Genomic DNA, 25,803 nt, shown 5'->3' with positions numbered 1-25,803 from the left:
TGAGGGTCTAGCACAAAAACTAGCTAGAGAATTTAATCCTGCCTGCATAGAGGCAAAATAGCATATGATCACTAAATGGCCAAACAAGCATCATAAACCATTGCCTCGGAGCAGAATTTGCTCTCCTTCACTGTCAAGGTAATTAGGTGACTAAAGACAACTCAAATTTTTAGATCAGCCTAATAGGTGGGTTCTCTGCTACTGTATTAAGGACATTGTCTCAAATCAGTAACTAGTGCCAAGTCTCAATGCAAGATTCATTTTCATTACAGCTATGCCTTGTGGGAGTCCGAAGGGCACAAAGTGTTAACTGACCTGAAAACAAGGTCCCATAGCTTTGAGGTTAGTTACATATACATAATACTTCAAGAATTGTTTCCAGAAGAGACTAGTTTAGCACAGCTCCTGCTGCCTTGGCTATAGAAAGAAGTTGGCTGATGGCTATATTGCTGCCTTTAACAAGAATGTCAAGTTCAAATGAAATCTGCAGGAAAATTTTGGACTGACAGTCAGTCCTTTCACCAGGATTGTACTTGTTAGCATCAACTCAAACGCGTTCCTGTTTTGATTTGGTGTACTGAGCCTATGAATCTGCTGTCTGATGCTGGACTTTAAATTTCATTGCCACACTTGTCAGTAAATCAGAGGCACCATTTCTTCTCCGAATTACCTATTTTAAACTGTCAGCATCAAACAAGTGATTCCTGAGCTATCTTGTTAATTATTATCAACAGGAACAGCAGATACATGCATCTGTCAGGACTGGGCATCACAGGAACGTACTCTTTCTGATATTCAAAGCAGTCAACATACATAGAAACTTACTACTGCTTTTGTCCAACAAACTGAGCACAGATGGGAAGAAGCAACACCAACATAAAACCCGAGCCTTCCCTGAACCCCAAAATTTGCTTTTACCTTGCAACATCACTCTCATACCACCAATCTAAAATTAGTAAGTAATTTCTGATAAAAAATCATGACTACAGTAAATGTAATATAATGTAAAATACATGCAATTTGTTTGCCTATTCAATACAGGATTTAATTAGCAAAGTTTACAACAGAACTGCACCACTCACCCAGAAAAAATTAGAACCCAAGGTAGTGCTGTTGCAGCTCACACCTTTGTACTTGCAAAGAATTGACTCCTCTCCCGCTCTCACCACTTTCTGCAGTTTGGCTGTATGACAGAACTGCCTCCAATTAAGAGTGAAACCTTGGCTCTGCTTGACAGCATTACTCTCCTACAGAGTAGTAATGAATGGAAGAAACGCCAGTCTACGCAGCTTGAAACAGCAGCTGTGAGCTACAGGTGGGCAGCATTATTTCCAGTAAGGGCACATTTTGAAATCTGAGTTTATTTCATTGCAAACATAATAATAGTATTTTGGTCAAAATTGGGAAATATTTTTAAAACCTATTATATTTTTGGATTTTTCTGTTATTAGAACTGCGAGCTTACCAAAGAGCGTTCTTTGGTGTTATATATGCATGATGCCTTTTACAACTCTTCTGTTGGCAGTGTTTTTTCCTAAATCACGAGTATAACAGATACTTAAGTCCTAAAAAAAGTGTAGCTAGGCCAAGGCTTAGCAGGCATGGCTGATGAAAAATACTATTCTCCTAGAGAAAAAGACATACAGAAATGATATATTAGTTGGTTTTGACAGCCTTCATAGTCTAAGCATCTCAGACCACTATATACAGAAAAACTTCCTTGAGACAGACAGTCCTGTTGCAGCGCTTTCAGTGTTTGTTACAGCCCCTTTGCTAGCTGCTTAGTGCTTACACAAAACTATTTGCTTCCTTGGAATCAGCAAAATTAACATTGTCCTACTACGAAAATTAACATCCTATACTATGAAAGAGCAATTACTCTGAAGAAGTTTTAAGAGCAAACTTTGTTTAGTAATTGTGACGAGCGTTTCTGAGGCCATGATTACCCAAGACTGACACAGGTGGTACAACTCCTAGTTTACTCACAATGGAGTAGCCCAGTTTGTAACACAAAATGTTGCAATGTTTCAGGAGTTTCATGGAATTTGACTGCATTTGTGCTATAATTAAGTTGCATTCAGCCTTGCTTACCACTACCAAAGTGATTCAGAATTGTAGCCCAGCAGCTGAGCTGGTGTAGCAGCCACAACTGGGGAAATACTGGCTTTAACAACAGTGACCTCAACAACTATGCTGACTTACAAAACCAGACTTATAAAATAAGTACTCAAAATATAGAAAATTTTGCAGCAGAAAAACACAAGACAAAGTTGAACAGTTTCAACAAACTCACTCGAAATTAAGAGGCAAGTAAATTAACAGCGTACTTGTGACTGAAAAACTACTCTGCTTGAGGGCAAATCCTGCTCGGCCGATGAACACCAGAAAGGCTTCAAAAGATTAATTAAATAATCCTATGGAAAACACAGTTGTTCCTTAATGCTACCATAATTAACAATAGTTATGAATATACACTGTACTCAGTGTGTGCTTTTGGAATTAATTTGGCAACTGTGACTTTAGTTGAAATATCACTGCTTTGAATTTAAGGGTTTATGAAGAACTCAATTTATTCACTGCTTAACCTCTGACGCTCTTATTTATTTCACTGTTGAGACAGAAGCTCTAAATGAAAATCTAAAGAAATAATGAACTGTATCTACAGATGAGAAGTTTGGTGATGCTGTTTGTCGTTTTGTTTTGTGATTTGTTCTCCCATCAACCACCATGGGTCAGAAGCAGCTATTCATTAAAGATGCACTGCTAGATATTCAAGGAATCCCTGTTAGTCGTGAACAAAAACATGAGAACAATTAGAGAGCTTGGAGGAAGAGAAAACAATGAAATTTCAGGCCCAGCTGGGCCCCTACCAGACTATCAGAAAATTTAAGGGGAAGTGTTGCATTTGCGATGCTCTCTCTAACCAGTGCCTCAAGTATAGATTTGAATTATGGTGATTCTGAAGTCAACAAAGGTATGCTTATGCAGCAAACAGATGTAACAGCCATATCCCAAAGCCCAGCTATACTGCTTTAGATCTAGTTACCACAATTCAAACGTAAAAACAAAGCAACAAAGGCTCCGGGCCTCAAGATGAGGATCTGGGCCAGGACTGAGGTACAAGCGCAGTTAGCCATTACCTTTTCACCGTTACTGTCATATGCTCAGGAAAGGATTTGCCTAAGCTTATACTGCAATTACATCTGGTTTTGCTGTGTAGATGTAACTAGTGCAATTGCAGTAACTGACTACATAAATCACATGTCCCTTAAGACATAATATTTTTTCATTTACATGGGTTTTGCCTTTTAAAAAACAAATTAATAGTACGTTGGCATCAATACCTTCTTCCTACAAGTGGCAATAAAAAACTGCTAAAGAAATAAATCAGAAGCCATGGATAACCCAGTTCTTACACACATTCATGTCCCACATTTGCATGAATCTTGATGGAAATCAGAATTTAATACAGTAAATACACTGCAAGTTCACCAATTCTGAATACTAAGAAAGAAATGTCAACGCTGTACTTTTCCTTTTTTAAACAAATATTACAAAATTGAATTTTATTTTCACACAAGATGCACTTATAAAATTGATACAGAATATCATTCAACAAAAAAAAAAAAAAAAAGAAAGCAATTCCAAGCTTTCTTTAGCAACTGCTAAATAATTCAAAAATAAGATACACCAAATTGACAGATAATCTGATTTTCAGTGTGTGAACATCTCCAATTAGTATAAAATACATCAAATATTAAAGAATTTCAGATTTTTTCCCAGCACAAGTCCTCTTCTTTTTACTCTCGTCCCTGAACAGTAACCACAGCTTTTGGCCATTGCTTCAGTTACTCCTGATGGGAGAGGAAAGGCTGAAAGACTGCAGCAAGAAGTTCCCACCAGAGCAGACCACGCTAACCTGTGCAGCAAAGCGATCTCACTACCAAGTCTGCTCAGACACTTAGCTCTGTCCAGCTGTGTCCATTTGCTATGTTACTGTAGTCCCGCAAATTTCAGGGATTAGCATACACATTAAACTTTCACATGTTCATAAAGCAAATAAACTTTGGCTTTCCACTCTGACAAATTATGAAATTAGCAAAAAGAAAATTTTGTCTTCATTTGTTCGGCACTGAAGCAGTTTTAGGATACCTTCCCTTGGAAAGTGAAACTGGAGCTTAAGTATGTGAAAGGCATTTGAAGTTAATGCTGTGTTTCAACAACAGTATAAGAAGAAAGGGTATCTTATGATACAAGTCTTCTGCCCAAGGTTTGAGGGCAAACTTATTCCATTCTTGGTCTGAGGATTTCAAACCATCTTTTATCAATTCTCCCACAACTGTATCTCACACCAGAACTTATGATGCACTGTAATGCCTAAATGCTCTTTATTAGATCGACTCCATCTACTTAAGTTTGGCTAAAATCAATCAATTAAAATGGATAATTCTGATCTGATTGTCAGTATGTGCTTTTAAAGGCATGTTCTCAGGCAAATTAATAGATGTCATTCTTATCAGAGTTAAACCCAAAATGCAGTGTAATATTCTTTTCTGCTGCGTTAATGCCATACATATAGTTCCAATACAACACTTGCTTGCTGCAATTAACACTGCCTTTCCTCAACATATGGAAGTGCCCCTTTATTGTTTTCCCCTACAGCAACAAAAAATCCTCAGCTTTTAAAAATAATTTTATAAATAATTTGCCTTGCAGTATACACAACACAAGAAATGAATATGCTTCATATTTTCCCACTTAAGCAGAACCTTCATTATTGTAATCTTTCCTTGGTGTTTAGTATTTAGATAAAATAGTATGCAGTAAATCTTTCATTTAAAGGCAAAATTTTATTCTGATTACAAGATTTTCAAGATACATCTTGAAAAGATTTTTGTTGACAAGAATAACTATCTTGACTTACTGTTTTATGTACCAATGCTTTATGCGTTTGTTGATATAAGCACAAGGTTTGAACTCTGCTTGCAGATGTTTAATAAAACAAGGTAACTGGAAAGGCAAGCTTCCGGTCAAGTTGTCAAACATTTCCAGGAACATCCTTACACTGGAGGAACCTTCATGAAAAGCAGTATGTTCCGGAAGCACAGTTTCACAACGCAGAACAGGATTATGCTTTTTTCCCAGTCTATTTTCCAGAAAAGTGATACTGCAGCTCTGCCACCAGGCTAGAGACTCACAATCCACATTTTCCAAGAGGCAAGTTAAAGAACTCTTACTTGACCTGACCAGATAAAGCCAAGTTACTTGTAGAAAGAAATTAATATTTTTTTCCATTAATAATTTAAGTTTTTAAATAAATATTTATGTGCCTTTTTTGGCAACTGTCCATTCTGGTAGCATTTGCTGTCCCAACAGCTCAGTATCCTCAGCACATTGATTAAAAAAAAAAAAAAAAATATTAGTCAATTCTGTTTCCACAAATAGTAAACCTGTCTATCTCCAACAAGTCTTTCTTTGAAGACCTGTGCTTTAATTCTGAACTGTCTTGGCTTATATCTTTTTCTTCTCCATCAGGAGTCGTCAGAAATTGATCAGAATTGCTTGTGACAAGTAAAGATGGCATATTCTCCTTCTGATGCACAGGTTGATTGGTAACTGATGTAGATCCGTTTTCATCTGTAGAAATTCCTGTTGGAACAGAAGACAATTACAAAGATAATAATTAATTTAACACAGAAATACTGATGCATCTATAACATCCAGATTTGTCCAAAGCTGTCCTGAAAATATGTGCTGCATCAAATCAGCAGAAGCAACAGAAAAGCACTTGTGAAAGCCACTGCCTCTTCTTAGTTTTACCGTAAAAGCTTCTTTTTCTAATTTGGTAAGAGAATAGAAAATGAATTTTACAGAAATTCAGATAATGAGCAAGAGTATAAGCAACAGATGTTAGGATATACACTGCGTTCTTCTGGTTTACATGCTCATTTTTGTTGGGTTATGCAAAAAGATTTTTGACAGTCATTGTGTGAATCCCACAAATATTTTCTACTGAAATGAAGAAAAGGAATCTCTAGCATGAACTAGATGTGCCTAATCCTCTACATAAGTACAATAAACCTGGCTTCTCGAGGGATAGCTATTGACTCATGCACTGCTACACACTTTAATAGCACTGGCTCCTAAAGCAGTTCTATTAAAGATGTCTATTTTTATTCCTGTCTCTTACTTCAGTGGAATTGAACACTGGCACCATTAACCTAAGATATTTGTAAGTAATATCCATGCATTGTTTTCACATTTTGTTAAAACATTTAAAGAATTAAAATGCACAAGTGAATGACAAGGAAATAATTTTTTCTTATTTACATAAAGACCGAGTTATTGTTTCTGAAGGAATCTGATTAATGTGGAGAGTACTCCAGACCAGCCAAAGGGAACATTATTTGTCAAAATGGCAGCACTATCCAAATTACTACAAAAACTTTTTGTATAGCATCTCTTTACAGTATACCCTCTACTACCTGAAGGTACATGGATTACTCTCTACAGTCCTATGCAAGTCAAAGGTACTAAAACCTGCATCAAGGAAGGAGACAAGTAATGCTAATGGTAGAACTTCGTTACAAAGGTATTTTTTAATCCAGCAGCTTCCAGAGAAAGCTGGTCAGCCTATAAATGGTTACCAGTAATTAGAACTTCCATTCTTCAAGAGAAAGTATAAAATTTTATCCTTCAAAATGTTAAAACTTTCTGTGATGAGGTGGAAGCTCTTAGGAAAATAAATTAACTTACATTATAAGCTGATAGAAAGTAGACCAGATTAACTCCCTCACCCTCATTCTAGTAAGAGATGGGTTGAGAGACTGTATTGAATAAAAAACTGGTAAAGTGGGGCACACAGATTAAGCAATATTGCAGAGCTGAGCAGTAATAATGCAAACACACAGAAGCTGAAGAAGGTAAAATAATTCTTTCACATAATTGAGGCTTCTAGTAAATAAAGAGCTGTTAAAAGGTATTAAAAAAAAAAAAACCCTGAAAGATATAAAAAAGGTATATAAAAAAGACATATAAATGTATAAAAAACCCCTGAAAAACTGTTAAAAATTAAGCTTTTTTCATCACTGATGGAAGCTAAGAATATTCTTAAAATAAAATCAGCAAAAGCTCTGTGATTGCTACTTTTCTTTAGTAGCTTTTTTGATTGCTACTTTTCAACCAAAATCTTTCCATTTGAGGAAATAAGCATCTCTGCTGACTGACCTGGTAAAACTGCTGCTGCTTCAGTTAAAAATAGTCTTCAGGATTTACTTACTGTGAGTAAGTTTAAGTGTCAATCTAAGTATGACTTATTAAGTCTCATATCCAAGTGTAGTATTACAATGTTTAATTAAAACATTATCATTAGGATAGTTGTCTAATTAAATGCAAGAGACATTCAGACCACAAATTCATATTACATGCTTTTGTCATGAAACTAAAGCAACTCTGTGAATTTAAGCTATTTAGAAATAAACATCTGCACCAGGTTTCTGCCTGATGTGATTTGCCACAGGTGAGATACAGAGCATTATGACTGAAACACTGACAGATTCCTAATTCTACTACTGCTGGCAAGACACTATGACAACTAATAAGCACCTTACATTTCAAGCTGTTCAAGGCTTTGGCAAGCAATAGAGTCAACACAATAAAAGCCTCACTGTTAAGTTCTCTAGGGCTCTCATTGAGCTCCTCACAGAGGAAGATATACAATCCAATTCAGTTGACTGGAACAATGAAGGTTTCTGTTTCCTTCTATAACGTGTCACAGGAATACAATAATGTCCCATTCTAATTATAGATTAACCGCTAATGCTGAGGACCTATGTGAGAAAATCATGCTGCATAGACTTGAAATAAAGCGAGTGGAGACTAGCTGAAATTCCTATTTGGATTTCATAAAGCTTTTCATTAATGTGTTCATGACAACTACAAATAATTATACCTATTGTGTGCCATGTTCTACATTAATTTCCATAAGAAATGCATAGATTGCTTCCTTATTAAACTTCAACACTGCCAGAGATGTGTCAACATTTACTTATTTGTGCAGTGACATGGCAGAGGGGGTTGGACTAGATGATCTTTAAAAGTCTCTTCTAATCCAAACTATCCTATGATTATGATTTTCCAACAAAAGCGTGCTACTGTTCTGATGTTTCTATCACCTCCACATATCAGGGTGGGATCCTATCAGAGAGATGAGTATTTATGACCAAAAGATGATGCATAAACTAAAAGTAATAAATTCGGTTAGATTTACAGACTCGTGTTCACAGCTGTGATATGGTACAATTAAGGTCCAGCAATAGGGTGACTGCAGCAAACACTATCATACATCTGGTTTAATATTAAATTTACTCTGAAAGCAATTTTCATTAGTCAAACAAAACAAGGCAGTTAACCTTACCTTGGGTAGATTTAAACACACTTTGCTGTTTGCCAGCTGGCTTCCCTGGGGTAGCAGTCAGGACAGGATTGAATAATTTCTCCTCCATTTTTGCCTCCTTTACATATTGACATGATTTCCCCAGCAACACAATACTGTTAAGGACTTTCAGAGATATTAACCTGAAAAAATAAAAGGATTTGTTTACATATTTGCATTAGCATATTAAAATAATTGCATATTATTCATATTAAAGTAATTTCATATCGTTACTGCTGTCTTGGAAGGATCAGCTAACAAATTAAATCTCTTCAATAGCCAGATTAAAACATAATTTCCTTTTGCTAATAATTTGTTTCAGATTCAATCCTTATATTTTTTTAAGTTCATTTTTTTCTTTCCAGAAGGCATCTAGAGAAAACCATCAAGTTTTATCATAGCTTAACAAAAGAACTACAAGGACAGTTAAGCAACCATTTAATACATCAAATATTTAAACACAGAACTAAAAAGGACCCTCAACAGTGCACGTCCAAATTAAATGCACTACTGTTAAAACTGTAGCCTTAAGTATGCCCAGTCAATGATCCCTAGTGGACTTTGAACCACAAGCATCTAGCAATATCTAGCTTTCACAAATCACAGGCTAGTCATAAAAAGTCCTTTTTCACATCACAAAAGACAGTCCATAAAACTCAACAAATGCAAAGAGGCAGCACTGCATTACCATCATAGCACAGTGAAGTTGATGGCAGATTCCTTTTCTATTACCACTGATGTGCAGCACAAACTTCATGCACATCACTAACAGACTAAAAAGAAGACTTGAAGTGAACACTCACAGATCCATGAAGCAGGTCTAACTGCTTACTCATGGTGACTAAAGCACACTTCAGCAGCAGCTTCACTATCTCTCACTGCACTAATGTAATCAGAACTTGTGAAACAAAAACAAAGTGCACTGCACTTTTAAGGGAATTTAATGCAATACATTTATTTGTAGAAGAAATTTAGAGAAATAGAAGAACGAGCAGAGCAGACCACTTTCGTACTGAGAAGAAAGTGACATTTTGGTATTCAAGAAACCAAAAAGATACCATTTTATACAAGTTGAAAGCCATGATTCTCTATAATTTTATTAGGTTATCGGGACAGATTTTGTTTCTGAGAGTTGAGAAGCTCTGCTCCATTTTTAATAAGTTCTAGAGGTTTTTTTCTACACTTTTTATGAAAAATACTTTTGTTGTGACAGAGTAGGTGTTTACAGCATGATTTTACTCTGATTTAATGAGATCAGAAGTTGAAAAAGCCATAAATCAACTCTTTACTCTATCAGTTCCAGGTTCTCATGGAAAATTATGCGAGTTTCTAGTGCTTCTCCTTTACTCTTTCCTGCCAGTCCACCCCAGGCTCAAATTTCTAACAACAATGTAAGTTTGCAGTTGTTCAAAATCCTAGAAAAAGAAAACTCAGGTTTCATATGCTGAACAAGACTCTTTAATAGTATAACTTAAAGTATTACAGTCCTCCACATTACAGTCTCAGTCCTTTGCCCAGTTATCTTTCAGATTTTTTCACGTTGTTCCTCACATATATATCTATGTTACACTAATCTGATGACAAGCTGAAATTTGTGTTCAGAACACAAATTACTTGAAAGATGCAAGGTGAGTTAGCTCCAAATCTGAGATCATGGCAGAAGTAAAAATCTGTTCCCACTTTTCAATCAGGACAAAATAAACCAAAATGTATTTACTATTGTTACCAATCACTTCCAAGAGCAGCATTTAATCCTTCATGTTAATGGTATTAGTTCTTTCTGCCCTCCATCCTCCAAGCCAGAGATACAGGAAAAAATCCAGGACTGGGCTGCAGCAGTGAAATGGTAGATGTAGGGAAATATTACATATATTGGGAAAAAGGAAAAACCACTGAGCAGAGTGAAGGTGCTGAGTTTGGTATACCACAGCTTGAATGTGATGATCAGAGTCTAGTGCTTTCAATTATACAGAGCTGGCTTTAGGGAAAACATGGGCGTAGCATGTCATATGGTGGTGAAGAAATCAAAGTATGGTACAGAGGAATATGGCTAATATTTAAGTATTTGACCTATAAGAAGTTTCTCCAAGTCCTAGTTAACCGACACTCAAGTGATGTGTCTCTACACTGATGTGGACTAGACACATGAGATCAAGTTCTACTGTTTTTGCAATTCAAGGTCAGATTAGAGATAAGAGTTTATCCATAAAAACCGTGTAGTAATCCCATTCTTTTCATAAGGTATTGTAAAACAGCAGCCTCCTCTCTTCCAGTGTACCTGCTGAACCACTGCCCCAGACCTCGAAGTCTTTTACTTCCCAAGGCTTGCTGCCTTCAGTTACAAACATAACTTGGTAGGGCACTGGAAGAAATATTCCCACAATATTGCATGCGGGACTCCAATACGAATCAGTACTGAGAGACAACAAATGCCGACAGTTCAGTACACTGCTTTCATAGAAACTGGTCATCCCCCTATAGTCTACAGCATGTGTCTCAAGATAGGCAAACTAAATTGGATTTAAAGTACAACTAAATGCATGTCAGAAGTATATATTGACTGGTGAGAAGTTAAAGATAACACAAGGATAAACTGACTTGGCAGTGAAAGGATATTGGCAAATCATTGGTTTTGGAAAAGAGATTGCCACAGGACATTATATTCCTTAACTAAGATTGCTTACTGACCCCAGCCTTCCCAGAAAGGTGAGCTTTGCATTTACCTTTTCTTTTTTTTTTTTTTTTTATTCCATATAGCAGTCTCCTAACGCAAAGAAACCTTGCATTTAGCCATCAGACAGAAGAATTCATGTTCTGTTCAGAGCGCTTAAGCTGCTTATTTTTGTTGGCATACTGAATCTTTCACTCTTCTCACAGAAAGTTTCATTCCTCAGAATTCAATTTCCCCCTTTATGCAGAGGTATGGTGCCTGTCTGTCACAAATTCTTTCAATCATTTTTTCATTATTTTCATTATTGAAGTTACTTATTGAGGGCTATAATCCCCCAATGCAGTTACAGAACACAGTGACCAATCTGAACTCTCGATTTGTTTATGAGTATAAAGTGTTTTACATTTATCTTCTACTGAACATAAACCATGTTTATACTTATACCTAGAAATATCAACAGAAGCTTTTTTCACATATCTGATCAAGTAACAGTAAATACTTTTTAACTGTGTGCATTTACTTACCCACAGTAGAACAGCACAACACAAACATAAGCTAACACTCCTTGTACTTTTATCGAGCTTGTTACAACTCTGATGAGCTGTTTTAAGGATAAAAGATAAACAGTTAAAACATATAGTACACTATTATTAATAAAATATATAACAGACATTTAATATTTGGTAAATTCAAGACAAAAGTAGAAACATGTACATTAATAGAAATTCATTCTAATGTTCCCCTTGGCAGCACTAACTATTCAAGGTTTTGGTTTGAGTAAGTATGATACTAGCACCTAGTTCCAACTTTGCCAAAACTACAGTCTGATAATGTTTCCTTCACTACTGACTTCTGAGTAAAGTAACAAGTGAAAAAACTTCCCACAAGTCAAGGGCTGGAAGCTGAGTTAACAATTATGAGGAAAATGTCAAGGGAGGCTGATGCAGTAAAACAGAATCAGTGTTTTGCACTATGATAACATATTGAATACAAGATAGCTTTGTGGATTAGGCATATGAATCCCAAATTTCAGTAACAAATGATCCTGAAATCTCAGTTTTACTTCAATATTTCACAGTTAGGGTTTCAAGTCAGTAAAATCACTTCAGTTCGGTTTAAACCTATTAATATCCAGGATACCATACACAATTAACTTGAAAAAATAATTTCAATCAAATTCTCATTGGATGTATTTTACCTAGTTATAAAAGAAATCATGATTATGATCATAGTTGTTTTGTGTTTCTTTTTTTTGTTGTTTGAGGGGTTTTGCTTGTTTGTTGGTTTTTTGTTTTTGTTTTTTTTTTATGTTTTTTTTTAGATCCTGGATAAAAACTAGGCAAAGTCTGTCAATAGTATTTTTCCCCATCTCTATGGGAGACCATTACATTCAAAAGTTAATTCATATTGATATTCTTCCAGGAAAATTATGACTTAGCACCTTTCCTGGCAAAGGAAGGACACATTCCCAGTATGATAACTACTGCTTCTCTACATGTGTGTATGGGGAAAGTCAGAGCAACTACTTGCATAAAACATTCTGCAATAGTTAATTCAGAACAGATAGCATGTGGACACAATTCCAATAATGAAGTGATTCGTTTAATAGTGGCATGTCCATGTAACAGAGTCAATTATTTCAGAATCATGTATTCTACAATAGCTCATAAGCTCAGTTCCCCATATAAATGAAAACTTAGTCATTAAGCATATATCATTACAGGGACAACCACAAGGACTCCTATGAAAAACCTAAAAAGCTAGTACACTACTGCTAACCTTCTGGCAACCAGCTGCTTTGACTATTCAGAATGAATGAACAGGATAATTGCCAGAAGGAATAAATGTTTAATAAACGCAGATGTAGTTTAATTCCACAGCTACAATTCAAGTGCTTATAAATTCTATAAAATTAATATATATCCAATTTTTAATGAAAAGCTGATAAACAGTAACACATTCATGAAGTCCTAATTAGTATGCAATATAAGCTATACTGAATGCTAACTCAAACTTGAAGCATCCTTTCAGTTACTTGAGGTGACCATTTCATTCTCAAAATATCAAAATGAGCCACCACCAGCATATATTCTCACAGTGAGATCTTATTGACAGAAAACTGATAGGAAAGATACAACTTACTAAAACGGCCAGTGGAAGAGGAATGAAACCCATTCTTCTGGAAACCGAATCACTATAATCTGTATATGCCTAGGAAAAAAAGAGGAAGAATAATGAACTATTTATGCAAAGGAATGAGCTTATTTTAGCTTGGCACACTCTCTAGATAAGCATCAATCTCTCCTAACAAATACTATGCTGGTATAATTGACCTTTTCACATTCTGAAATTCAAATGCACGTAGCTGTACTCTCAGACAAAAATGTAATACTACCATGACCAGTAAGATTAGCTTCAGTGCTCTAAAATCAAGAGCAACCGGAGTATAAGACAAATCTCTAAATCGAGAGCAATTAGGACACTGAATCCAAATGCGCTATGATATTTCATCTGTACATTATTACTAGCTTAGAGACTTTTTTGTATTAATTTGACTTTGAGCGTCAAATACTGTACAGAAAAACCCATGCCAGGCATAAAAGAAAAATTATCCATCACACTGGCAAGTTTAAATCATTCTACAAACATCTACAATTAGCCTCAGGATAATTGTGTTACAATAATTTTGAAAATATGTTTAAATGAACTCTCAAAACACAACTACTTTGCATGACAGCTTTCATGCAGTATGGAATGTTGTGCTAAAGTTAGTGCCTATATGATGCTACCTCATTCTCCACAGAGGATCCTTAGGAAAGGTAACAGAGTTTTCAGAACTAAAACCACGGGGTTTTTAATTAACAAATTATTAATAATTATTTGTAATTGAAGGTGTCTAACTTCTTTATGAGGTATAACTACTGCATTCCTAGAAATAGCTATTAAACGTGCCCAAGAATCTACATAAATTATTATTATAAAGTTCATTTAATAGTTAGAGCACTCAGTAATAGTTAAGAAACTCATATGGCAAAAGTGTGCTGTAAACAGTCTTCCAAAAAACAGTACTAATGAAAAACATAAGCAGCCTGTGCATTCTGTAAAACATCCCTATACATCTGTGCGTGCTGTGAAGTAGTAATATAAATTCTTAACAAATACTGTATTTTGGTCCAACACAGTTAAAACAAAGCAAAAAGAACAGTAATTTTTAATTATCTCAAGAACATCTTGTTAAGCTTACTTAGTTCCCATGTACCTCAAAAATGTCAAAGCTGTTACAACCATCCCCTGACTGTAAGTGTATTTGGAGAGACTTCTCAACAATTTATTAAATAAAGCCCAAACTGACCTGAACAACTGGATAGAAAGAATATAAATCACAACGAAATACTCCTGTTATCTCTTATCAAAAAACCCCACAGAATTTCAGTGCTGTAACAGTTCTATAGGTATTTCTTCAACTATTTGTTCTCCCATAACAAATATGGTTTTTAATACGAGAAAATGCCTTTATTTTCAGGCTTACGTTTTTCTGTCGACTGCTAACAAGGTCAAATGCAAGACTGGCTCTGTATTCACTGTAGACCTGGAAAAAACCCAGCACATCAGATGTGTGATTAATTTGTTATCACATTTTATAGAAGCAACAGAGGTATTAATAAAATATTTCTGTGAAAAGATTATACACACGTAGGCACAAAATGAAGCAGTCAAAGTCAGTTTTTCCAAGGTCTAATTGCATCCTTCAAGAGATAAGCCTATATTTCTGTGATAAAGTGACTTGCATATATATACAACAAATAAAACAACACTATGCTTTATGTTTTAGGAATCGAATAGCCCTTATAAAGCATTTACTGAATCTGAGGATCATCAGAGACACAAAGTAAGAGTAATCATGTTTACATTTTTTCCTAGAGTTCATAATTTGTTTTAACCTACATGAAAGGTAAAACTAGGATCAAATTAAACAAATGAGAGAGCTTACTTATATACCAAGCAAGTGATCCCATGAAAAAAGCAAATTGTATCAGAAGATGAATAAAGCTTTCATCTCTCTTTTAAAAAACTCTGCATATTAAGACAGAAAAGCATCTATTTTAAGGATAAGTGACAATGCAACTTACACTGCAGGTGTTCAATACTTCTGAAAAAGTATGACCTAGTATCATTGCTCAGCATTTTTAGAACTTCATACAAAAAATACAAAGTTTGTTAAATAAACCTTGCAAAACTGTCACTCACTACCCTCATCCTCCAGCTGTTTCAGCACACTGAAGCATGCTACAGTTTCGGCTATCATGACTTCATTATTGCTCTTTTCCCCACTCTCTATATGCAACTAGGGCATGCATAAATGCCTCTGGCATAAGGGAGCTTATTAAGTACATCTACCAGACTTATTTCTATACCATACAACTTTAACAGATGCTGAGAAAGATAGCACTTCCAAGTTCTGATCTAATTTCCTGAAAAGTGGTTTTAATAGTGCAAGAAACACTAACTCATCTCTCACAAATTTATCAAGTGTATTTGAATTCACATAACACGCTAGACAAATAGCCAACGTATCGTGCCACAACATGCAAAAAATAACCTCATCTACTACTTTTAAAGAAGGACTGCATAATATATATGGCCTAAGAAATTTCATGAGTGGGAAACTAACATAACCTACTTCATGTTAGTGCTCCAGGGACAGTGGAAAAATATCTTTGGTTCAGATTCCACCTTTAACACACATGCAAGAACAGAGATTCAGCACTCTCACAAGATCTAATTTTCCTAAAGCCTGATTTTTTTAACCTATAATCCATTCTGTTAGTAAAAGGTACAAGTTCTGTCTAGACTGTAGAACAAGTAACCTTCTGTCAGTTTAACCAATGAGCACTTCACAAAATGATCTGCCAGTTATGTGAACTGTAGTTATTATGTGAATTGTTATACAATGCTTTCAATAATTCATGGATCTGGAACTATCAATTTAGAAGCAGAGGTGTTTGTTCCACATTACAAAGACCCGCAGAAGTATATTGTATCAGAAAATTACCAAGGTTTCCCTATACATGAAAGTAACAGTTTTTAAATTTTCTGCACTGGAATCAGTTTTAATATTTAAAAAAATATTAACAAAATAAACTACCACTTAAATTAGTACTCAGCATTCCAAACAGGATACCTACATCTGCTGTGATGTCATTGAATTTTGTTATAAAGGCATGTTTCACAATATCCACTGCAATTTCTGAAGCAACCACCATGCAAACATCTGGGAATAACACCCAAAGATGATCTGAAGATTGGGAAGAAACAAGTTAGGCCATTTAATTTGATGCCAGTACACAAAACAAAAGTTATAACAATTTTGCTCAACAGTGAAAAAGCTTCAAGAGTCTGAAGAGTCCGTAACTTTACATCATTACTCCGCATGTAGCGTGCAAGTCCTTGCTTATTCCATTGCTGTTCTAGAAACTTAACAGTACTATACAATCACACCACAGTTAGGATCAGGTTCTAAAGCCTTTACTTCATAAAGCTTTATCTCTACCAGGAAGACAACCTTTGCACATATTAGATAGTAGATTTTCAGTACATATGAAGAATAGATAGAGCACTTCCAGTTTTAGATGTTTAAGGTAGACTGATAACATTAAAGCAAAATACACCACATATATCAGGGCTCAAAATAATTAAAACAAAGTTTTAATAAAATAAAATCAAAATTTTACTGATTATTTATTTAATATGATATTAAAATTCTAAGTATAATCACTATTATGAATGGAAATTTTTATATAATCTATCAAATTTCAAGCTCACTAGCTGCACAAAATAAAATTCTCTAGTAGATCCTTCATCCTCAGCATACACCAAGGAAGCCAGAGAGCTGGGAAGAAATTGTTCAAGACACTACTTGAAACATAATTATGCACATTGGTATCATAACAGCACATACTTCTGGCAGAAAGGAGAGAGTCACTTTTATAAGAAAGCCAGAAATAGAAAAACAATAATCATCTAAGGTATGTGACAAATGAAGTTTCCTCAATTCAATGTACTGGTTACTCTTATCTTTCAGATTGAGGAAAGAAGCAAGAGATACAGTTGTTGATAGCACCTGACTTTGTAATTTTGTATCTAATCTTTTACTAGTTTACTCACCTGGATTCCATGAGAACTGTTCCATATTTCTTAGACATACAATTAGTAGCAGCACGTAATTGGTGAACCTCTCCTTTATATCTAGTTAAAAAAAAAAAAAAACCAAACCAAACCTGTCAACTCCAAAGAAACATTTATTTGCATCCAGAGATAGCTAATCATTCTGAGGTTCTATTATTTAGTAAGTCTTGGATTATACAATCTTTTCCACAAACTATTTGATCAGATTTGAGGGGAGGGGATGCTGGGAACCTCACCACGGACAGGATCTCTGCACTGTGCTGTGTGGCCTGACTGGAGTTCTGTCTGATGCTGCATCAACTTGGGGTTCCCAGCATCAGAAAGGACTGAAGTTATGACTTGCTATCACCTTTTCTAATGTGTTAATAAAAGTAATCTTTCTTGATAAAGTCTGTGCATTTGTTGGGGGATTCAAACAGAATCAGCACCTCCTGGTGCAAAAATGGAGACAATACACCTGTTTGTCATTTCAAGTTATTAGTGAGGCAAAATTTATTTTCTACACATCACAGTTATCCAAATTGCTATATACTGGGTCCAACAGTAGGGAAAAAAAAATAGTAAGAGTGTTACAAGACAACTATTACACCTTTTTTAGAAGGTTGCTATTAGTCTTTCACACTGCCATGTTAAAAGGGAACAGCAGGATACATCAGCTCAGTTATCAAAACCAGAAGAACTACAACACAAAAGCAGTCAGACTCGAGACAGAATCCTATGACTTGCCCTCCCAGACTAGGCAGGGTTTTTCTACTTTGGTGCCCTATCTCCAGAAATGACCCATACAGCTTGCTTCAGGAAGCATCACATTTTTTAACATATTAAAAAACCTCCCTGATATTGTGTTATTCAAAAGTGCAGTAAAACCTAAAACATAATGTCACCACACATTAACAAGTCCAAAGAAGTCTTTTTAGCAGACAGAAGTATTATGAAAATTTGTGAAGATACTGTTATTGCCTGTTACACCTGTTAATAACCATGATAGTAATTTCTTTGAGGGCAAGTCATCTCCAAATCCAAAGTGTTCATTTCCTTAAGCATCTTGAATAGTCTGTGGGCTTCTACCTACTGCTTTTAAAACACAAGAAATAGAAAAGTTCAGAAGAACACCCAAGGATTGAGCTGGCCAAAAAAAATTTGATTCTGACTTTGTGTTGGCAGCTTCCATCATCTCTTAACTGACTACATACCAATGACAATGTTCATGGTTGCAGTTACTATATTCTAGTATAACAATATCCCTCATTTAAAAAAAAGGTTTCAAATATTGGCAAGCTTGAAGGAAGGAAGCAAAAAGAAAAGAACAACTCCTCCAGGAGACTGCAACAAAAAGCACACAGAATTCAAGAAGAATGAGACTGCATGCACAGATGCAAAAAGGCACATTTAGGGACACAAACTCATCTCTCAGTATGGGCTGGGGTAGGGTCAAAGGAAGTGCAAGTTTCCAAAACAGAACAAGTGGCATATGTATGGGGGAAGAAACAAGGAAATCCTTCAGTAAAATAAATTTAGATACCAGAAAAAACAAGACATAGCTAAAGTCCTAACCCCAATTTCTTTCTTGTCTGTCAGTAACACTCTAACAAGTTCTCCTATGCTTCTGAACTCACAAAATGCTGCCCAAATTAACAGAATACAGTATTTTTTGACAAATCTAGTTATGAGATGTCACCAATGGATTAATATGCAGCCTAGCATTCCTTGATCTATATTCTCTATCACACCCATTAGCAACTTGAAAATAATCCTGAATTTTCAGGCTTTTGTCCAAAATCTCAAAAGGTTTCATCTTCTATTTCTCCTGTTGCATACTTCCACATTGACATGACACATCATTGATCAGCAGTACTCAGGACAACACACAGATCCCCTCATCAATGCTTCAGATCCCAGGGAGGCCTATACAGATAGAAATTCTCATGCGCAAAGTAAGGACCTTCATTCAGGCTTAAACATTAAAGAATGTCCCAAGCCAATCCTTCAGACATTTATTACCTGGCTCTGATTTCAACTATATTGGATCCTGCAGCTTTGATCTGTCAGCTGCAGCAAAACTACTTTCACATTGTCACCTGGAGTTTTACTAGGTAAAACTTAATCAGTTACTGCTGCTGTGCTGCCTTACAGCAGAGACTGCAGACCTTAGAAAACAGCTGAAAGAAACTGAGAGAAAGGTGTGAAATATATGGAGGAAGCTATATTTAGTGCTTTATTTTAGCAATTTAGTTCAGTCCAGGCGTGTAGTTTAAGCATATCATATTCTTGGATACACAATGCACTCCAAACGCTCACTGGAAGCTCAGTGCACAGGACCAGGCTAGCCTCAGTTCTGGGGGTAGGATATAGCACTGCCGTAGCATGCCAACGTAAGACGTGCTACCATTTCAGCTGCAGGAAATAAAACATTTGAAGCATAACAAAGTCATCAGAATACATGAACTGAAGCACTGATCCATCCTTACTGAAGCTGTGATGCAGTAAATCTGCTCAAGAGAGGTGAAAATCTCTCCTACAAACCCATCTATGTTATTTATCTACCAGAAAAAAACCACTGCTATTTATAACCATACTGAGAAACGTTCCAGGAAAAGTTACCTGTTTGAAGGGAGTAAATTAGCTTGTTTTGTGCACTCTTCTATGTATGTACTCATCCGGTTCCCCATGTGGTATAATGAATGGCATCACTTTTTCCACCAAGTGATCAAGGGAGACCTGATATTGCTATTATGGGTCTTCAGTAATACTGTCTAGCAATAAAATATTGATATAAGTTTCTTCTACCGTACTATTACAGGTGCTTTTTATGGAGGAAATTGCTAGCCATTTTTAATAGCAGTGCCTCATTTATTTCAACATTTAAATCAAGAAAGAGGGCTCACCTTTCGGGAGGAGAGCTACGTGCATACTAAATAAACACAGAATAAACACCTTATCAACCTGGCTGGGAAGATTAGTTTTTGGGTTTTTAAGAACTTTTATGAGGTAGATTAAAATTTAGTACTAATGTTTCTGTTATGTGATATATTTAAGATTTTATGTAAATAGTCTTTCAACCAAAGCATCACAAAAAATTGCCATTTAACACTTGCATGTAATATCATTGCAGTTTGCAGATGAATTAAAAAAAAAAAAAAAATTCACATCAGTAGCCCGAATTCAAAACCTGAAGCAATCCTGCTGAAAGTTTAACTCCAAATCATTGTTTTTTAAATAAGAAGCTACATTTTTTTTTTTAACTCACTGAACATTTGGTCTCTCTGGTTTAAAAAAATAGGAATTGGAATTTAAAAAATATATTCTGTTTTGTGTATCTGTAGAAATAGTTTTGACCAAAACAGTCATATGCACAAAATAATAGAAATGTGCTTAAAGATCAGAAGATATTACAAGCAAAGAAGCCTTAAAGCGCAGTCTTCCCTATTAGTTTTGAAACCAAGAATTCAACAAATATTTCAGATGGCTGATATCAGTATTGGAAAGAACATCCATCAAAGGATACATGTAACAGCTTTTCCTCCAAACACACTGAGTAAGTTTCCAAGTTTCATAATAAACAGCAACACAGTTCAGAAATGCCAGAAGCATAACATGTTTCCTAAGTACCCTTTAATATTCTCTTGATAGCTTATCAATAGTTACAGTAATCTCTGGTATTTCCTTCATAAGTCAGCTACTTCGCATTACATTCTTTTTGGGGAGGGGTGAAGTATTTCAAGATCCATTCTCACAACATGGATTCTGAGATCACTGTCAACACAGCACACTACAAAGATATCTTTCTAGAAACACAGAAGACTTCAGCCACTTGGAAGCATGGATATTTTGAATACCATAACTTAAATCTGATATTCTTATTTAATAACTTTAGCACACAGCCAACAGGTTGTTTTAGCACCTCAAATAAAAACGAGCCATTTAAGGAAAAAGAGTGTTCCTGGAAATAGAATCCCAGTTTTGTCCTACCGTACCAAACAGTAATACAGAAGATGAGCAATTCAAGTCAGAACACTCAAATTCACCAAGGTAAAGCTGTTTTAACAATAATATTAAATAACTTAAATTTTAAAAATTGGCCTCTCAATTCACATTTTCTCCTATTGGCACAGCTATACATACCGCTGTTTGACATTTGAAAAAGATTGTTCTTCTCAAACTTCTTGAAGACACTTCCTTTTATTTCAACGAACTGCAATTTTAAAAAACAGTTAAGTTTTTATTGATAAAAACTGATATAAACAAATCAGACAATTAAATAATATGCAAATAGTCATATGGTACACAAAGATGAAGGATGCTTAAAAAAATTAGGATAGCTATATAATACAGCGACATACTTACATTATTGGACATCATGATGGTAAGTAGTGATTTATTGTGGGAGTTGAAGGCCACATTAAGAGTTGTTGCTTGAACCATTATAAGAATAGCATGCAGGACTAGATAGCAGAGTTAAGGAAGCATGTTTGGAAATAACTTTCCTGCACAACAGTATTGAACAGCACCAAAACTCAAATTTCCTATTTTGTTTCCAAAGTTTGACAAAAAAGTTTCTATCTCGCTGTTAATTAGATTTACAGCAAGACAGTACTTTAACATATGTAATGTACCCACAGTGCTTTGTAGCATGTGTTAATTATGTTATTTTCTCTTGTTCTAAAAGAGCCCAGTGACATTAGTCAGGAGAAACGCCAATACAACCTAAAGGAAAAAAATCTGAGATAAACAAAGATTCAGAATTAACCTAAAGATTTTGGAGAAAACAGGGGTAAGTACAAGAACTCTAAATTCATCACCACATCTATCAGACTATGTATCTCTTTACAGACCATTTTCATCAGTTCACTGTAAGGTTACTTCACAATAGACTCATTTCCACCCTGAGTATGCACTAGTTTATCCCTTCATTTAAAAAAATGTTTTCAAGCTAGGTGACTGCAACATTCCACTAAATAACAAAACCCCACTGTCTTCAAGACCCTGTGACCCAAAATGCTCAAATACAAATCAGAAATCAAAGTTTCCTTGAACTATCCAATTACTGGTTTTCATTTTACTGCATATTAAGTATTAAAAAAGCTGTCTACTACTGCAGTGGTATACCATTACAAAGGGGTTTTTTTAAAGCAAGTTAAAAGGATTTTCCCATTCATTCTAAAAACCTGTAGTACTGGCAACCTTACTTTGAAATTAAAGGAACACTGATTTAGGAATACTAGAAATTTTTCAAATATATTAACATAAAATAAATTACAGAGTAATTGCCCTGCTTAATTTAGAAAATTCTCCAATTTAATGAAGAAAAAGGATACAGACATAGAGCACTGCCATGAAGAAGTGAGGAATCACACCTATGTGAGCTCTTTTCCTTTCCTTAGGTTCTGTAGCTGTCCAATAAAGAGCATCCAAAATATCTTGTCCAAATGAAGAAAACAGACGATCAGCCACCTAAACAGGAAGAACTTTTTACTGCCTTAAAGCAATGTTTTTCTCTCTAACACTTGAATATGCCACCTTAAGTACAAATCAACCTAAAACGTTTCACATATTTATCACTTTCCATCTCTTGTTCATTCCATTTCCACTCTGGATTTCACAGTGATCTTGTTCCTTTTGCGTACTCAGCAGCTTACTTTCCCTCTCAAATTTACTATTCCCTTTCCAACAGTATTTACAGTATATAACCACGTAGTGTTATCTTAGATGCTTCCTTGGAAGACATCCAAGTACAGTTCAAACTTCAGTCATTGATAAAGGCAATATGCACACTGCCTCAAACTATCATAAATGTTTATTCTCATCCCTCTGGGTTTAATAGAGGGAAAAAAAAAAAAAAAGTCGATTTCAGATGTGTAATGGGGAACAACATCAGCTTACAGGCAGAAAAAGGACTGAAATTAGATTTGGCTGTACTGTTTTCTTACATCTTTGAATGAAGTATATACTCAATATAAATCTCTGCATAAAGCAGAATGCAAAATTAAAAGTACTGTAACACAACAGCAAATTATCAAGAGGGACTAGAAATTCTGCCAAATACGGAAAATTAGTTTTAAAAAACTACAAATATCTGAAGTATAACCCAAAGAATATATGCACAAGTAGGAAAAAAAACCTAGCAATAATTCTGAAGAGAGGAAAAACATAGACAGCAATCTGAGTTTGCAATTCAATACCACAGCAAAAACGGTCACATGGAGTTCCAACAGTTTTTAACACTTTATCATCACCAAGTATGTGAAACTGAAGATCATTAAAAGGAATGACTTTTTCCTGTCTATACACTACAGTTCAATAATTTTAAAAATAAGCTGCACAGAACAACAAAATTAGCACTTCAAACATTGAATGTGGTATCACAAGACATACGTCTGGCTAAAAAAAAAAAGGAGGTATCTTTCATTGCTTCCTAACTCAACTAAAGGGAAATATGAAAAACTGATTATCTCTACTTAAAGACAAGTGATATTTCCTCCTATTGTCTTTCTGTAAGACAACAATTTTAGACATGTTAAAACAACATGAGACAATATAGAACTAGGTGCATGATGTAATTCCAAGTATTGAACCATACCTATTAACTAGAAAATGAGTTCTTGGGACAACATAAGTAAACGTAGATTTGGGATCATTTCGTAACTTTGTTAATTAAGAGTTCTAAAGGTAAAGACACCGAAGGGAGAGAAATCCTTTAACTTATTCAAGCCAACATTTATTGAAGTTTCCTAAAATATGAAGGCTGAATTAAAGCTAATTTTCATTGGATGTCTTAAGTAAACTGTACTATACGCTACTTCTTAAGCATCACCTATGAATTTTTTGAAAAACCATAAGCTGATAAATTATCATAAACCTGAAGTTCAAACACCCATCAATTTGAGAGATATTTACAGTGGTATTGTTTTCGGCTTTTGAATTTTGTAAATTAAGGTGGTCTGCATTATTTGGTTCCTGCTCATTGTGATGACCCACTGAGTAATTACACCTGGTGTAGTAATACCAACTACAGAATGCTCAGAGTTTGGTAAGTTTTTGTTCACAATATTGTGAGGGTTTTAACAAATAAAATGGTGGCTTTGCTTTCTGTTTTATTTTAGCAGTCCTTGTTTCTTAGCTGACAGGACAGAAAATATTAAAACCCACCACACAATATTGTTGCTTGCTTTTCCAAATATGACTTACCTAAACCCTACATGCCGGCTCCAGGCTCCAGCAGAATTCCATGGTGAGTGCTGTCACCAGCGTAACGCACACTGGGGCTTCACAAGGAGCAGGAGCCGGTGGGTCTGAATCTAAAAAAGAAAAGTGTCATTTAAGCCAAATGTGCTGAATGCTCCCCTTAGGCTGTCTATGTGGAGCATTCAGCACATAATTTGAAGATTTTGCATTCTTCATGTCTGTCCAGGACAACATTCCCTGGACTAGCCAACAGCCGAAAACATTAGGACATTGTAAACATCTCGGTTGCTCAGTGATTTAACTGAATTAAAAAGATCTTCCTATTTTGAAGACTTGTGAAAATGTAAAGTTTATTACTTTTTAAAAACTGTGTTCAACTGTTCTTTAAAAAGCCTGGCTTGCTTTAGTAGCTAAGACTTACAACAAAATTCAGTGAAGTATTCTAAGCAAGCCAATATTCAAACTGTTGAAAGCTGACTATCAACCAAGTCTTTCAGTGAGTGGGATCCCAAGACATTTTGCCAATATAGTGGCTGCAACCTATCACAGTAAAAAAGCCCCTTAAAAAAACATGCCTTCTGCTCGCCATGTTGGGTTTCATGAGACACCATGGAAATTAAATACCAGTTCCAACTTCCAAGTCTAATGTAATTTTTCCAATAACTATGAGTGATAACAGACTTCGCCTTTTTCATAAAAATAAAGAAACTCAGGCAGCACTTCTTAGTTGAGACACACACTTTTCGTTCTGCCAAACATAGCAAAGAAACTCAACTCTCCTCCTCTACATTCAGAATGGAATGGCACGTGGCTTCCAATTCACAGAAAAGGCTGCAGTCTCTCTTCAAATTACATGGTAAGCACAAAGTGCTGTATTTTCTCAGCTTTAGGAGAAGTGACTTGAAGTAGTCTTGAAATAGAGAAATTACTATTTTGAGCACATGGATTTATTTAGTAAGTGATAATTTCTCATAGATTATGGAACTATATATGGGTATTTCCCAACACAACTGAAATCCACATAGTAACAGTGCCAATTTAGTATCTGTACATGTTTTTCAGCAAATCTAACATTGAAGGAAACAAAACCCTATGAATAAACAACTGAGGTGGCTTGTATGCTATTTATTTCACTTAGCACAACGATGTGTGTTCCCTATGCAACATTTTCATATTTTATGAGGAAAGAAAGATGTCTTTAGACAAAATATTCAGATTTTGAACAAGTGTAGCCTCATTTTAGCAGTCTTCAAGGGTACAACAGATGTTCAAACAAGGATTAACACGTTATTCAGAGATCCTAGAATCCTAGTAGAGTAACTCTTGTGTA

General features: G+C 35.3%; 1 protein-coding gene across 6 annotated transcripts in view; it reads right to left on the bottom strand.

Moving 5' to 3' along the window:
- Window positions 1-4,837: 4,837 nt before the first annotated feature.
- TAPT1 (transmembrane anterior posterior transformation 1) overlaps window positions 4,838-25,803 on the bottom strand; it is a 44,592-nt gene continuing 23,626 nt past the window's right edge. For all 6 annotated transcript variants that reach the window (XM_042807642.1, XM_042807641.1, XM_042807645.1 and 3 more), the window contains 10 exons: window positions 22,607-22,742; window positions 21,636-21,733; window positions 21,414-21,483; window positions 17,271-17,351; window positions 16,292-16,401; window positions 14,635-14,694; window positions 13,248-13,316; window positions 11,630-11,706; window positions 8,417-8,577; window positions 4,838-5,649 (listed from right to left, as the gene is read on the bottom strand). In XM_042807642.1, coding sequence (XP_042663576.1) covers window positions 5,420-5,649; window positions 8,417-8,577; window positions 11,630-11,706; window positions 13,248-13,316; window positions 14,635-14,694; window positions 16,292-16,401; window positions 17,271-17,351; window positions 21,414-21,483; window positions 21,636-21,733; window positions 22,607-22,742 — 1,092 coding nt within the window. In that variant the 3' untranslated portion in view covers window positions 4,838-5,419. The remainder of the gene's footprint in view (window positions 5,650-8,416; window positions 8,578-11,629; window positions 11,707-13,247; window positions 13,317-14,634; window positions 14,695-16,291; window positions 16,402-17,270; window positions 17,352-21,413; window positions 21,484-21,635; window positions 21,734-22,606; window positions 22,743-25,803) is intronic.

This window comes from Tyto alba, unplaced genomic scaffold (genome assembly GCF_018691265.1).
Source record: "Tyto alba isolate M040663 unplaced genomic scaffold, T.alba_DEE_v4.0 Super-Scaffold_6, whole genome shotgun sequence".
NCBI lineage: Eukaryota > Metazoa > Chordata > Aves > Strigiformes > Tytonidae > Tyto > Tyto alba.
Note: the sequence above shows the minus strand (reverse complement) of the source record. Positions and strands in the feature narration are given on the sequence as shown.